The following is a 15,387-nucleotide window of genomic DNA, read 5'->3' on the forward strand; positions in this document are numbered from 1 at the left end:
ATTGTTTTTCTTGTAACTATGGGATTGCAGACAGGTTTGAAAAACTTTGTCCCTCAAATGGAGCATTCTGACATTTTTATTACAGATTCTTTTTTATGTATGTAACTCTGTTAGATTCGTCTTCCATGCTAATTTTCATGTTCTCTGTTCAAGAGATGAAAATCATCTAAAACTTAAATTAACAGTCATAAAAAGAAGAAAGCAGTTACATGAATGTGGTTAATAGATTGTTTCTACCTGCTACTGTTAAATTCTGAATGTCAAGGAAGACACAATGCAGAAAAGAGCATATAACTAATTTCTTATTTTACCTTTTTTTTTAAACAGAGGAAAACTTGTTTTAGGCTATACTGAAGCAGAGTTGTGCATGAGGGGATCGGGATACCAATTTATTCATGCTGCTGATATGCTTTATTGTGCTGAGTACCATATACGGAGTAAGTTGTATTTCCTTGTATGCATGCCTGAAAAGTGGCATACATTCTGGTACATATTTCAGATTATTACATAATGTATTTAAGGTAACTATTTGAATAAACTTACACTTAGTGTCATATCATTATGATTGCCCTGAATTACACTCTATTCTAAAGTGCTCTATAGCTGCCACACAAGAATATAATAGCTTAATTACTAGGAAAATGACCATTTGTCCAACATTTTATTTAATTTTTAATAGCATTTTAAATGGTATCAATTTATAAATCTATTAATATATATTAACATTTTATTACACAATTTTTAAACATAAATGATAGAAATGTTCCCCTTTTAAAATGAATATAATTTTTATCTTTTTGTTTTCCCCAAAATGTATACTCTGTAGTTTCATGTATTACCAGGATTTTCTGACCTATCTTCCCTTTAACCTACTAAAAAATAAGTTTAGGATGAAATAGAAAAAAACAACTTTGAACAACTGTTTCTATGCATTTTAATAAATTGTGTTTAAAAGTTGTCAAGACATCATATTTGATGATCAGTTTTTTGATGTATTGAAAAATATGTTAGAGGGGCTTTGTTTCAGAGATTTTCTTTAGTATGTTGATTTTGGGTTTGATAATTTTTGTATTTTATTTTAGTGATTAAGACAGGAGAGAGTGGCATGATAGTATTCAGGCTCCTTACCAAAGACAATCGATGGACCTGGGTTCAGTCTAATGCACGTTTAGTGTATAAAAATGGAAGACCAGATTATATCATCGCAACTCAGAGACCTCTAACGTAAGTACAAAGACAAAAATGTCTCATATTTTAATTTTTTAAAATGACTGCTTATAAATCCTCTTACATGAAAACTTCCAAATAAATCCTATGAGAGTTTTCTCTGGAAATAAAAGTTGAAAAGATAATATGTATAGAAAGAAGGCATAAGTGAAGGACATTGAGAAGATAGAATTAACAAACTTTACTGAACAACTAAACTTATAGAACTACAGAAGAGAATTAACAATGAAAACTCCAGGGCTTTATTGTGGTATATGAAGATGAAAAGTAATACCATTTGTAAAATAAAATAAATATAGAAGAATGCTGTGTTTAGTATACTTTCTAAGCAGGCAGTGGTTTTTAGGTTTCTTACATATTCTGTAAATGAATATTTTGTCAAATACTGTATTGCAAATATTTTCTCCACTCTGGAGAGCTGATATTTCTGTGTGCTTTGTATTAAGGATCAATGTCTATATTCCTTTATGTGTATATCCAAGTGACCAGTAACATTTATTGAAAAGACCATCTTAAAAAAAAAAGAAAAAAAAGAGAAGAAAAGGCCATCTTATCCCCCCTGCACTGAATTTTAATTAGGGGATTTGCTCCCTATCTCTTACTCTAGTTGTCTATTTTCACACCAACCACACATTGTCCATTGCTCAATCTTTATAATAAATCTTGATCTCTGAGTGTATGCTCTCCATCATGTTTGTTGAGTTTTTTTGTTGTTTTCCTTTAAGACTGTCCTCTGTTCTTTATATTTCCATATATACTTTAGAAATCAGTTGTCAGTTTCCACCAGAGTATCTGTTGGGATTTTGAATGGAATTACATTGAAACCATAGCTTATTTTGGGAGAATTAACGTCTTCATAATATTGTTCCAACCCGTGAACATGGTGAATAAATGTATGTACGTGGGCATATGGGTACATGGGTATGTACCTGTCTTTGTTTGAATAATGGGTTGTATTTTTCTTACCCAAGTCTTATATTTTTTTCTTAATTTTATTTCTAGATACTTGAACCTTTGCAATGGTATTCTAAATGGTGTGTATGTGTAGCAATTTCTTTTTTTTTTTTAAGATTTTATTTATTTATTCATGAAAGACACAGAGAAAGAGAGGCAGAGACCTCTCTCAGGTCTCTGAGAGGCAGAGGAGGAAGCAGGCTCTGTGTGGGAAGCCTGATGTGGGACTTGATCCCAGAATCCTGGGATCACCCCCCAAGCCAAAGGCAGACGCTCGACCGCTGAGCCACCCAGGCGTCCCTGTATAGCAATTTCTAATTGTTGGTTATTTTTGTTTATTTTATTTTATTTTTATTTTATTTATTTCATTTCATTTCATTGTTGTTTTTAATACTGTCTTGTATTCAGTGACCTTAGTATAATCCACTTTTTCTCAAAAGTTGTCTGGATTATTCAATATTTTCTAATACATACCATGTATGTAATTTTTGTCTTTTTAATCTTTAGATATTTATTATTTTTAAAAAATTCCTTTATTGCACTGGTTAGGTCCTCCATAAAATGTAAAAGAAATAATGATACTGGGACGCCTAGGTGACTCAGAGGTTGAGTGTCTGCCTCTGGCTCGGGGCATGATCCCAGGATCCAGGATCTAGTCCCACATCGGGCTCCCTGTGAAGAGTCAGCTTCTCCTTCTGCCTATGTCTCTGCCTCTCTCTCTATGTCTCTCATGAATGAATAAATAAATCTTTAAAAACAAAAAAAGAGATAATGATATCAGGTTTCATTTTTGTCTTCTTTCCAGTCTAAGGGGAAACTCTTTAGTATTTTACTGTAGAGTATGATGTTTGTGGTAGTGTATTCTTTTGCTATTTATATATACATATATATATATTTTTTTTAATTTAAAAGCTTCCTTTCTCTCTAGTTTACTAAATATTATCATCATGAATGACATTGAATTTTATTAAATACTTCCTCTGGATTCATAGACATGATGATGATTTTTCTCTTTTATGCTCTATTGTCTTTTTTCATTGTAAGATCTATAGTGATTAAGAAACATTTCCTGATATTAGAAATTTGCCCCCTCTCTTTTATTATTGCTAGAAGGCCATTAGTTTTTTTTTTTTCCATTAGTTTTTTTAGTCTTTTCAAGGATCCAACTTTTGTTGATTTTCCCTATTGTATGTTTGTTTTCTATTTCACTTTGTCTGCTTATTATTTTCTTCCTTCTAATCTCTTGGGTATAATTTGATATTTTTCCAAACTTTTCTTTAAGCTATTAGTTTCCTTTTAAGTACAACTTCAACTACAGTCCTAATGTTTTGACAGGTTTTGTTTTTTTCTATTCATGATTTGTTTAGAAATATAGTGGAATGTACTTTTTACATTGGGGATTGTGTAGTCTTTTTGTTACTGAATTTTAGGACAATTCTACTGAAGTTACAAGACATTTTCTGAGTGATTTCAGTTCTTTGAAATTTGTGGTAGCTTATTTATGATCTAACATATGGTCAATGTTAGTAAAATATCCCATGTGCTCTCAAGAATATATGTTCTGTTGTATGTATGATATTCTTAATATGTCAGTAATATAGTTTCTGCTGTTCATATTTTCATTATATGAGTTTCATGTTTGCTTGTTTTGTAAGTTATTAAGAGGTTTGTTGCATTTTCTCATTACTAATGAGTCAGGACATCTTTTTAAAACTTTCTAGGGCATTTTCCTTCTGTGAATTGTCAGTTCATATCTTCTGTTGTGTTGTTTGATTCTCTCTTGGTCCTCACTGAAACTCTTTATTTGGGGCACCTGGGTGACTCAGTGGTTGAGCATCTGCCTTTGGCTCAGGTCATGCATGATCCTGGGGTCCTGGGATCGAGTCCCACATCAGGCTCCCTGCAGGGATCCTGCTTCTCCCTCTGCCTGTGTCTGCCTCTTTCTCTGTGTCTTTCATGAATAAATAAATAAAATCTTTAAAAAAAACCTCTTTACTTAACATGGATATCAAATTGTATATATTTATACGCACATATACTATATAGAGTATATATATATGAAATAATAAATATGACCTATTTTTGTCTATGCTTTAACTTGATTTGTTCTTTTGCCATGCAAGAGTTTTAATTTTCATATCAGTTATGCCACTATTTTCCTTTAGAGATTCTGAGTTTTATTTAGATATGGCTCTTCCTACTCAGATTTCTAAATTTTTTAAAAGTATAATTAACATACAATGTTATATTGGTTTCAGGTGTACAACATAGTGATTCAACAATGATATACATTGCAATGCTCACTGTAAGTGTAGTTACCACCTGTCAGCATACAAAGTTATTACAATATTATTGACTGTATTCCCTATGTTGTACTTTTCATCACCATGATTTATTATACCTGGAAGTTTAAACCACTTAATCTCCTTCATTTGTTTTACCCATCCTTCCACCCCCTTCCCTCTGGCAACCACCAGTTTATTCTCTGTATTTGAGACTGTATCTGTGTGTGTATGTCTTTTTGTTCATTTGTTTTCTCTGGACTCCATGCAATTGATATCATACATTTATCTTTCTCTGACTAATTTCATTAGGTATGCTATACCTTCTGGGTCCATCCATGTTTTTAAAAATGGGAGGATTTCATTATTTTTTTATGGCTGAGCAATATACCGTACCTTCCTTATCCTTTCATCTATTGATGGACACTTAGGTTGCTTCCATATTTTGGCTATTATAAATAATTCTGCAGTAAACAGAGGGGTGCATTTATCTTCTCAAATTAGTGTTTTCATTTTCTTTGGGTAAGTACCCAGCAGTGGAATTACTGAGTTGCATAGTATTTCTATTTTTAATTTTTTAGGGAACCTCCATACTGTTTTCCACAGTGACTGTACCAATTTACAGTCCCATCAGTAGTACACAAGGGATGTGTACTTTTTTGATGCCCTTTTCCCCATATTCTCAGACTTATTATTTCTGGTGTTGTTGATTTTTGCCATTCTGACAGGTGTGAGGTGATAGGTCACTGTGTTTTTTTTTTTTTTTTGCATTTCCCGATGATAGTGATATTGGTAATCTTTTCATGTGCCTGTTAGCCATCTGTATATTTTCCTTAGAAAACTATCTATTCAGGTCCTCTTTTTTAAAAAATTTTTATTTATTTACGATAGTCACACCAAGAGAGAGAGAGAGAGGCAGAGACACAGGCAGAGGGAGAAGCAGGCTCCATGCACCGGGAGCCTGAAGTGGGATTCGATCCCAGGTCTCCAGGATCGCGCCCTGGGCCAAAGGCAGGCACTAAACCGCTGCGCCACCCAGGGATCCCTCAGGTCCTCTTTTTAATCAGATTTTTTGTTGTTGTTGAGTTGTATGAATTCTTTATATATTTTGGGTATTATCCCTTTATTGGATATATCATTTGCAGATATTTTCCTGAATTCAGTAGGCTTCCTTTTCCTTTTGTTGGTGGTTTTCTTCATGGTGCAAAAGTTTTTTGTTTTCAGTGTAGTCTCAATAATTTATTTCACTTTTGTTTTCTAATTTGTTGGCATCTAATTTTTCTTACTAGTTCCTTATATGTATTTCTGTAGTGTTGATTATTACTTTTATTTCTGATTTTATTTATTTGTGTCTTCAATTTTTCTTCTTCCTGGCTAAAAGTTTATTAACTTTATCTTTTCAAAGAACCATCTCTCGGTGTCATTGATCCCTTATATTGTTTTTATAGTCTCTATTTCATTTGTGTCTCTCTGATCTTTATTAATTGTCTTCCTTCTACTAACTTGGGGTTTTTGTTCTTTTTCTAGTTGCTTTAGGTGAAAAGTTAGATTGAGATTTTTATTTCTTGAGATAGGCCTATATTGGCATAAGCTTCTTAGAACTACTTTTGCTGTGTCCCAAAGATTTTAGACCATTGTGTTTCCATTTTCATTTGTCTCCAGGTATTTTCTGATTTCCTTTTGATTTCTTTGTTGACCCACTGGTTGTTTAGCCAGTAGCATGTTGTTTAGCCTCCATGTGTTTGTGATTTTTTTCCTAGTTTTTTTCCTTATAGTTGATTTCTAGATTCATACAGAAAAAAATGCTTGATTTCAGTCTCAAATTTATTGAGACTTATTTTGTGATCTAACATGATCTTGCTTTATGTGTGTGTTCTTCTTTTTTGTTTGTTTGTTTTGTTTTGTTTTGTTTTGGTGTTCTTCTTTTGGATGGAATGCTGTGTGTGTATATAGTTGGCCCATCTGGTCTAAGGTATCCTAGAAAGCCAAAGTTTCTTTATTGATTTTCTGCCTGGATAATCTATCCACTGATGTAAATGCAGTGCTAAAGTCTTACTACTATTGTATTACTGATAATTTCTCCTTTTATGTCTATTAATATTTTGCTTTATATATTTTAGTGCTCCTATGCTAGGTATATAGGTATTTACAATTATTATATCCTTTTGTTGGATTGATCCCTTTATCATTTTGTAATGCCCTTCCTTATCTCTTGTTATAGTCTTTAAAATCTATTTTCTCTGTTAATAAATAAAATAAGCTGGGGTGATACTACTTATTTATTTATTTTACTTTCATTTGCATGGAGTATTTTTTTTTTTTCCATCCCTGCACTTTCAATCTGAATTTGTCTTTAGGTCTGAAGTTTTATTCTTGTAGGCAGCATATCGATGTCTATTTTTTTAATCCCTTCACTCACCCTGTATCCTTTGATTAGAGCATTTAGGCCATTCACTAGGGATGGACTTACTCCATTTGGTTCATTGTTTTCTGGTTGTTATTATGGTTATTCCCTGTTCCTTATTTTCTTGCTCTCTTGCCTTGTGATCGATAGCTTTACTTAATGTTATGCTTGGATTCCTTTTTCTTTATTTTTTTTTTCTGTATCTATTATAAATTTTTAGTTTGTGGTGACCTTCAGGTTCCTATATAACATCCCAAGTATATAGCAGTCTGTATTAAGTTAATGGTTGCTTATGTTTGAACAGATTGTAAAAGCACTGTTTTTTTTACTACCCCTCTCATCTTGTATGCATCTGATGTCAAATGTTACATCTTTGTGATTCCCTAATTTTCTAGATAACTGATTTTACCTCTTTTGTCTTTTAACCATCATAAGGTTAAATCAATCATTTGCAAATGATTGCTCTACCTGTACTATAGGTTTCCTGGTGAATTATTTTCTTTCATAATTCTCTTTACCTTGGGAAACTCTTCCTCTCTTCTTCAATTCTGAGTTATAACCTGGCTGGGTGGAATATTCTTGGTTGTAGGTTTTTTCCTTTAAGCATTTGAATAGCTCATGACACTCCCCTCTGGCCTGCAAAGCTTGTGCTGCAAAAGTAGCTGACAACCTTTATGGGGTTTCCTTTGCATTTAAACAGCTGCTTTTCTCTTACTGTTTTTAACTTTGATGTGTCTTGGTGTGGGACCTCCTTGGGTTCATCATGTTTGCAGCTCTCTTTAATGCTTGTTTCCTTCCCCAGTTAAGGGAATTTTTCAGCTATTATTTCTTCTCATATGTTTTCTGCCTTTCCTCCCCCATCTCTCCTCCTGCTAGGATACCTATAATGTGAAATTTGTGTACTTGATGTGGTCACAGAGGTTCCTTAACTGATCTTCTTTTTTTCTTTTTTTGTGGTTCCACTTGGGTGCTTTCCATTGCCCTATCTTCCAGATTACAGACCTGTTCTTCTATCTCTTCTAACCTGTTGCAGATCTCTAGTGTATTTTTCATTTTAGTTATTAACTTTTTCTTTCTCTTTTTTGAAGTTCTGAGTTCATCCATTCTTCTCCCAAGTCCAGTGAACATTACTTTGAACTCTTTTATCAGGTAGATTGTTTCATTTGTTTCTGAAGTTTTGCCTTACTCTTTCATTTGGAGCATATCCCTCTGTCTTCTCATTTTTCACTTTCTAATTAGGTGAAACAACTACCTCTCCCAGTCATGAAGGAGTGACCTTGTGTAGGAACATCTCCTGTGTAGATTGCATGTATGCCACTGGCATCTTTGGCTGGCTGGCTGCTGCTGTCCTGGGCACATGGAATCCTGGGTTGCTCTGCACAGGGGGTACCCTGGCCAGGATGGTTAATTCCTAAATTCTTACAATTTATTTTTATATTTGGATCCTTATTCTACTCAGAATTTATTTTTTCTTCAGGATGTCATGGATGTAAACTGAGTGTGGAAATAATATTTTTCTAAAAACTTTTATAGCACTTGTCATCAGAGAAATCTTTGTCAAAATTAAGTTCATGCTCCCTGCTCTCAAACTCAATTACAATGAACTTTGCTGGGTTTTTACATTTTTTTTTATTTTAAAATATTTATGATACAACTCTTCGTAATATATGCCAAATTTTTTGCACCCAATTTTAGAGATGAAGAAGGAACAGAACATTTACGAAAACGAAATATGAAGTTGCCTTTTATGTTTACTACTGGAGAAGCTGTGTTGTATGAGATAACAAGTCCCTTTCCTCCCATGATGGATCCCTTACCACTAAGGACTAAAAATGGTGCAAGTGGAAGAGATTCTGCTACCAAATCAACTCTAAATAAGGATTCTCTCAATCCCAATTCCCTCCTGGCTGCCATAATGCAACAAGATGAGTCTATTTATCTCTATCCTTCGTCAAGTAGTACACCATTTGAAAGAAATCTTTTTAATGACTCTATGAATGAATGCAGTAATTGGCAAGACAATATCACACCCATGGGAAGTGATAGTATCCTAAAACATGAGCAAATAGGTCATTCTCAGGAAATGAACCCAACACTCTCTGGAGTTCAACCAGGGCTCTTTCCTGACAATAGAAATAGTGACTTGTATAGCATTATGAAACACCTAGGTATTGATTTTGAAGATATCAAACACATGCAACAGAATGAGGAATTTTTCAGAACTGACTTTTCTGGTGAGGATGACTTCAGAGATATTGATATAACAGATGAAATCCTGACATATGTCCAAGATTCTTTAAGTAAGCCTACCTTCGGGTGTTCAGATTACCAGCAACAACAGCCCATGGCTCTGAACTCCAGCTGTATGGTACAGGAGCACCTGCAGTTAGAACAGCAGCAGCAGCAGCAGCAGCAGCAGCTCCTCCTCCAACACCACCAAAATCACATAGCAGTGGAGCAGCAGCAGCAACTGTGTCAGAAAATGAAGCATATGCAAGTCAATGGCATGTTTGCCAATTGGAACTCTAACCAGTCTGTGCCTTTTAGTTGTCCTCAGCAAGATCTACAACAGTATAGTGTCTTTTCAGACTTACCTGGGACCAGTCAGGAGTTTCCCTACAAATCTGAGATTGATGCTATGCCATGTACACAGAACTTTATTCCCTGTAATCAGTCTGTGTTACCACAACATTCCAAGGGGACACAGTTAGACTTTCCCATAGGAAATTTTGAACCATCCCCCTACCATACTAATTTGGAAGACTTTGTCACATGTTTACAAGTCCCTGAAAACCAAACACATGGACTAAATCCAGAGTCAACCATAGTAACTCCTCAGTCCTGTTATGCCGGGGCTGTGTCCATGTACCAGTGCCAGCCGGAACCTCAGCACAGCCATGTGGCTCAGATGCCATACAATCCAACCATGCCAGGTCCACAGGCATTTTTAAACAAGGTAAGGGTTTTATCAGACTGAAGAAACCCTTTCAGTGATCCTTCTTACATTATAAATACACAAGAGTTGTAAACATTTTATGTCTGTGACTACTTTTATGTAAGCCAGTACTTTTCTGGTATTAGTATGTTAATAGGAATAGGTCTTTTTTCTTGAATTGTAGAGGAGAAAGAAGTCAAGGGCTAAGGCAACCTAATATGTCCTTTAGTTACCAAGTGAAATTATTACAAAGTATATTGTTTAGAATAGATTCTTGAGTTTATCTCTCTTCTTTATATGATCCTTTAAAAATTCAAAAATCTATTTGCTTTTTTTTTAAAGATTTTATTTATTTATTTGACAGAGAAATAGAGCACAAACAGAAAGAGAAGCAGGTTCCCTGCTGAACAGGGAGCCTGACATGGGGCTCAATCCCAGGACGCTGGAATTGTGACCTGAGCTGAAGGCTGACACTTAACTGACTGAACCATTTACGTGCCCCTATATTTGGAAAGTGTTTCCTTTAGGTCCACCTGGGTGGTTCAGTTGGTTAAGTGCCCAACTCTTGACTTCTGCTCAGATCATGATCTCAGGGCCATAGATAGAGCCCAGCATGGAGCCTGCATAAGATTCTTTCTCTCCCTCTCCCTCCCCCTCTTAAAAAATTTAAAGCTCAGTCTTTTTTATATGAGTTAAAGCCAATATAGTTGTGCTTTCTTCAAATGCCTTTGTCCTGGGTGACCCCTGAATTCAGCCGCAATACCTTCAAGTTATCTGCCAGATGCTCATTTTATCTTTAAAGTGGAATATTTTCTTCTGGAATTTTAAAAAATTTTCTCTCGTGTTGTCAAGCTTGACACTGTATTTTCATTTTATTTTTTAAAATTTTACTTATTTTTTTAAGAGTTATATACTTTACTGCAAGCACCCCTGCATTTTGATTTTTTTTGTAATGTGTCATCAGGATTCTTCTAGCAGCCACCACAGTTTAAATCTAAAAGTAATCGCTGAAAAAAAAAACGTTAACAATGATGGTAGCTGCTTTCTCTTTCTATCTCTCTGGCCTCCTGGGAATATATTTTGTTTGCATTCATGCTTTTCCATTAAAAAATATTTAGTGCACTTTAAAGAATAATTCAGTAGGCTTTTGAAGAAAATCCTGATCAAAATTAAGTTCATTGATCTCTATTTACTATGTATTAGAGTGTTGGAATAGCAGAAGAGATTCAAGTTCATGACATTTTTCACACATTTGGTTTGCCTATAGATGAGGTTTTTAGTAGAAAACGGCAGTGGAAGTTTTTCCTCTGATATATATCCAACGTCCCTCCTGACATCCTTCAGTTATCTCAAAATTTAGTTTTCAGTTCAAGTCTATCTCACAACATTGCCATAACATGGCAGAGGTAGGCAACCTGAGTAAACTGCTGACACGTCCCTCATTTACAGGGTTTACAATTGTATTATTCAAGTTGTTCAGTTTTGTTTTTTTCTCCCCAGTTTAGTTTTTTTATTACTTCTTTATGAGTAAGAAGATAATAGGAAGTGAGTAGCCCTATGGGTTCCCCCAGGAAATGATTTAAAATTAAAATTACCTATGTGGCTCACATTGTATTTCTATTGGACAGCACTGCTTTTGACAATAAATTTAAAGAGAATTGCTGACATGCATCATGCTTTGACTAATGAGTCATTTATTCAAAGACTACCATTCTCTGATAATACTAACATCTGTTTGAAGACTCCGTGTAGATGCCATTCATTGAAGACATAGATTATGTGACTTTTTACTATATATTTAATGTTTTGGAGGATCTTTTAAGTCTAATGTTAACATGTGACATAGGATTTACTTGAAGCAATTAGAGTTATGAGTTCAAGCTATTTGAAAGTTGCCACAACTTTCACTAACTATATACTAAAATACAAAGGTTCTATATAAATCCCTACAGAATTGTGTATCTGCCTCTTTTTTTTTTCAGTAGCAGTTATGGACTAATTTTATTGTAAAGAAGATGAGAGCATTTTATTTGGTAACTTAATCTGTAATTGGGACCATTTTTAATAGTACTTCTCAAAAGCATATAACAGATAAAAAATTGGTTTAGGAAATCCTATCTGTGCTATATTTTAGGAATATTAAGACATCTCTATCAGAACTGACCTTTTATGGAAAAGTCCTAGGTCTACAGTCCAATGTATTAATTTTGAATGCAGTCAATCCATTGGTACCCAGAACTTGACTAAAATGGAATCTGGTCAAAGCAAACCTATTTATGACAGATATATTATGTAACTGTGAATCATAGTTGATACTCTCTGATCTGTCAGTTCCTATCCAAACCAAAGACAACTTGTTCATCAGATACTCTTCTAATGTATGGAATGCCAAATCTGAGCTCAGACTGATATATCACACATTTGTACCATCTAATGGAGAAACCAGGAAGTTATAAATGCAACACATAGTATGTGCTCAGTAGGTCTTTGCTGAATGATTGAAATTTTAGCAACAGTAAAGAACTTGAAGTTTAACAATATGCAAGGCAAATGTTTTAAAAATGCAGTTTAATATATCATTTAGTGGCTTAAGATACTTGAAAGATCTAGTCTGATTAATCGCATTGCTATTTTTGTTTGCAGTTTCAGAATGGAGGAGTTTTAAATGAAACCTATCCCGCTGAATTAAATAATATAAATAACACTCAGACTCCCACACATCTTCAGCCCCTTCATCACCCACCAGAAGCCAGACCTTTCCCTGATTTGACATCCAGTGGATTCCTGTAATTCCAAGCCCCTTTTGCACCTTGGTTTTTGGATGAGTTTGCAGAAGATTACAGAATAATAATACTGTCAGTGTTGGTCATCAGCAAGTTTACATGGAGGCATTGATGTGTGTTGTTTGCGCTATTTTTCCAAACCAAACTTCAGTGTTTTTAAGAGTTAAGAAAATTACCAGAAATACGTATAGTCATTAAACTATATATTGTGCTGCCACAGGGAGTGAGATTCCATCTCTATTTCACATGATTCTGAGTACCAGAGAATATACAAAACTTATTTAGGGGAACTGTAGGACACTTTTAAATAAAAATTTCTGTCAGAAAAAAATACTTTTGAATTTTCAGCTTCTAGATTATTATTAATACACCAAATACAAAATTAAACTCCTTTTGTTTAGCTTTGGCTTTTATCTCAGATATTAAAGCAAGTGATTTGGTGCTTTTATAAAAGATAATCTCAGTGCTTTCCTCCTTCATTATTAATGTAAGTGCCTCACAATTTTTTATACCTATAACACTGTAGGATGTATATTTGATAGAAAATATACTTTTTTTAATAACATTCTGTGCACAAATATCATTTGTATTTCTTAAATTCAGTCATTTTTATTATTCCAAGCATGTTTTGAACTGCACTACTCACCCACTTTCTTCAGGAAAAGGGCAAATAATGATTGAAAAGATATTTATTATATAATCTAGTCGCTCCTAGACTTTAAATGTTGCTCTGTGCCTTATGTTGAAAATTTTTCAAAGTAAATTGTGTTTCCAAATTATTTTTTGATTATCCTATAAATATTAAGACCACAGCACTAAAATTCGAACAGTGTTTTCAGAAGAAAGAGATATACTACCATTTACTAAAATCTCCATGATAGTTGAATGTTGCAATGTGGAAAAATCTGCTTGAATGCAACCTTTTTAATTAACTTGCAATGAGAGGTAGCTTTATTTCTAGCTCTTTAATCAATCACTCATTTCAATGTGTATAAATTCCTTAAAAAATATTTTAGATCTAGAATGAGCTTTAAGGTATAGTATGTTGACTTTATAAATTTCACTTCTTAGTACGGTGGAAACTATTTGTTTTTCTCATATTTGAGGAGTGTTCAGATTGAATATAGCAATGTTTGATGCAAAATATTGTTATGAGTGAAATAATGGTGCATTTATAGTTTATAGTGAACAAAATTATTTGTAAAATATTTTCAATCTTTCATTTAAAAAAAGTCTATACCTTATATATGCATATAATTTGGGTCTTACATATTTTATCTGTGTGTCTTTGTAAGAAATCATATAATGAATCCAACTGTTTTTACCTTGGTATTGAGACAACCATGCAGTTCTCTTAACATCAAGCATTATGTTGTTTCTATGATAAAATGACCTTTATTAATCACCCTACTAACTTGACCGTCCCTCAGGTGATTTTTTAAAAAATACCCTTTTATTTAAATGTGACATCTGAAGGGCAGACACATATTGCATGTATTGCATAAAAATATGATGGAGTAACAAACTGAGATGTAGTATTAAAATATAACATTTTTCACTTTTCTAGTATATGTATATAAAAGTGGCTTCAGATAAAATGTCAGTTCTATGCATTTTTAGTCAAAATTTTGAATCTGTAAAATCTATTTAGATTCTGAAAAAAACAGATTTTAAAACATTTCATAATTTGTTTCCAGCACCAAGTATCACTGAAGATTTAGAGTAGGGTCTGCATTAATATTCCATTTTTTACACATAAGCCTTTCATCAAAAGTCTTCATGTAACTGTTTTTGTTAGTCTTTCCCAACATGTTACTGGGTGAGTTAATTAGCAGAAAAATAGGCTTATTTAAAATTGTGAATAGGATGACAGTTATGCACTTGTACAATTACAAAATTTTAAAGCAATATTGTATATTTTTATCTATATAAAATAACTAAAATGTATCTAAGAATAATAAAATCACATTAAACCAAATAACCATTTGTCTATCTTGCTAAGTGCCAAACAAAGAATGCTCTATGTGTACTGCTCTAACAAGGGATTCCTTTTTACATGATGCGCACTTCTGAGGATGTGGATATGTCTAATTCAAACTCTTCCTATACCAGGTTGTTCTTACAGTATCTGAAGATTTACCAGTGTTCTGGTAAATCTTTTCCTAATAATGGTGTATTAGGAAACTGTCAATCATTACTATGCACCAAATAGTGTTTCTCAGTATTACCAAATTTTAGGCACATGTTTTCATGGCTTTTCTCTTTTCTTCAAAATGTTACTGTTTACCTATGCCATGCATACATTTTTGTTCAAAATATGATTTATAACATCCTTATCAAGCAAAATTGTATACAGTAATATATGGTAATAAAATAATCACTAAGTATAAATAAAATGTTTTGATGTAAATTCTTTATGATCCATATAGAAGAAATAAGCATGTTTAATTAAGCATTATAGTATTATAACTATATTAATGAAGGCAATCCACAATATTTAAGGATATGTTAAATAATTTATAAACTTCTTATAAAGTTCTAAGAAGAACTTTACTGGATAAATAAATTATCCTAGATAATTGTAGCCTTTACCTGAATTTATATATATATATATATATATTTTATAAATACACTCTTCAAGTAACTTCATAGATTAAAGTGCTGCTGAAATGGAATGTTTTTTTAAACTTTGTATTAGTGTTTAGATGTAGTGGTGTTAGGATCTCAGATTACATTTTTAAATTCCATTTTCATATTTTAAGAATATTCAACACATTTTTAGAACAACTCATCGTATTTTGT

At 33.2% G+C, this 15,387-nt stretch overlaps 1 protein-coding gene across 1 annotated transcript in view; it reads left to right on the forward strand.

Moving 5' to 3' along the window:
- Nucleotides 1–14,976, forward strand: part of AHR (aryl hydrocarbon receptor) — a 55,837-nt gene extending 40,861 nt beyond the window's left edge. The window contains exons 10-11 of the mRNA XM_041727715.1: nucleotides 8,563–9,823; nucleotides 12,446–14,976. Of these exons, the coding sequence (XP_041583649.1) occupies nucleotides 8,563–9,823; nucleotides 12,446–12,592 (1,408 nt within the window). The 3' untranslated portion in view covers nucleotides 12,593–14,976. The remainder of the gene's footprint in view (nucleotides 1–8,562; nucleotides 9,824–12,445) is intronic.
- The last annotated feature ends 411 nt before the right edge of the window (nucleotides 14,977–15,387 follow it).

The sequence above is a fragment of the Vulpes lagopus genome, chromosome 13 (assembly GCF_018345385.1).
Source record: "Vulpes lagopus strain Blue_001 chromosome 13, ASM1834538v1, whole genome shotgun sequence".
In the NCBI taxonomy this organism is placed as follows: Eukaryota; Metazoa; Chordata; class Mammalia; order Carnivora; family Canidae; genus Vulpes; species Vulpes lagopus.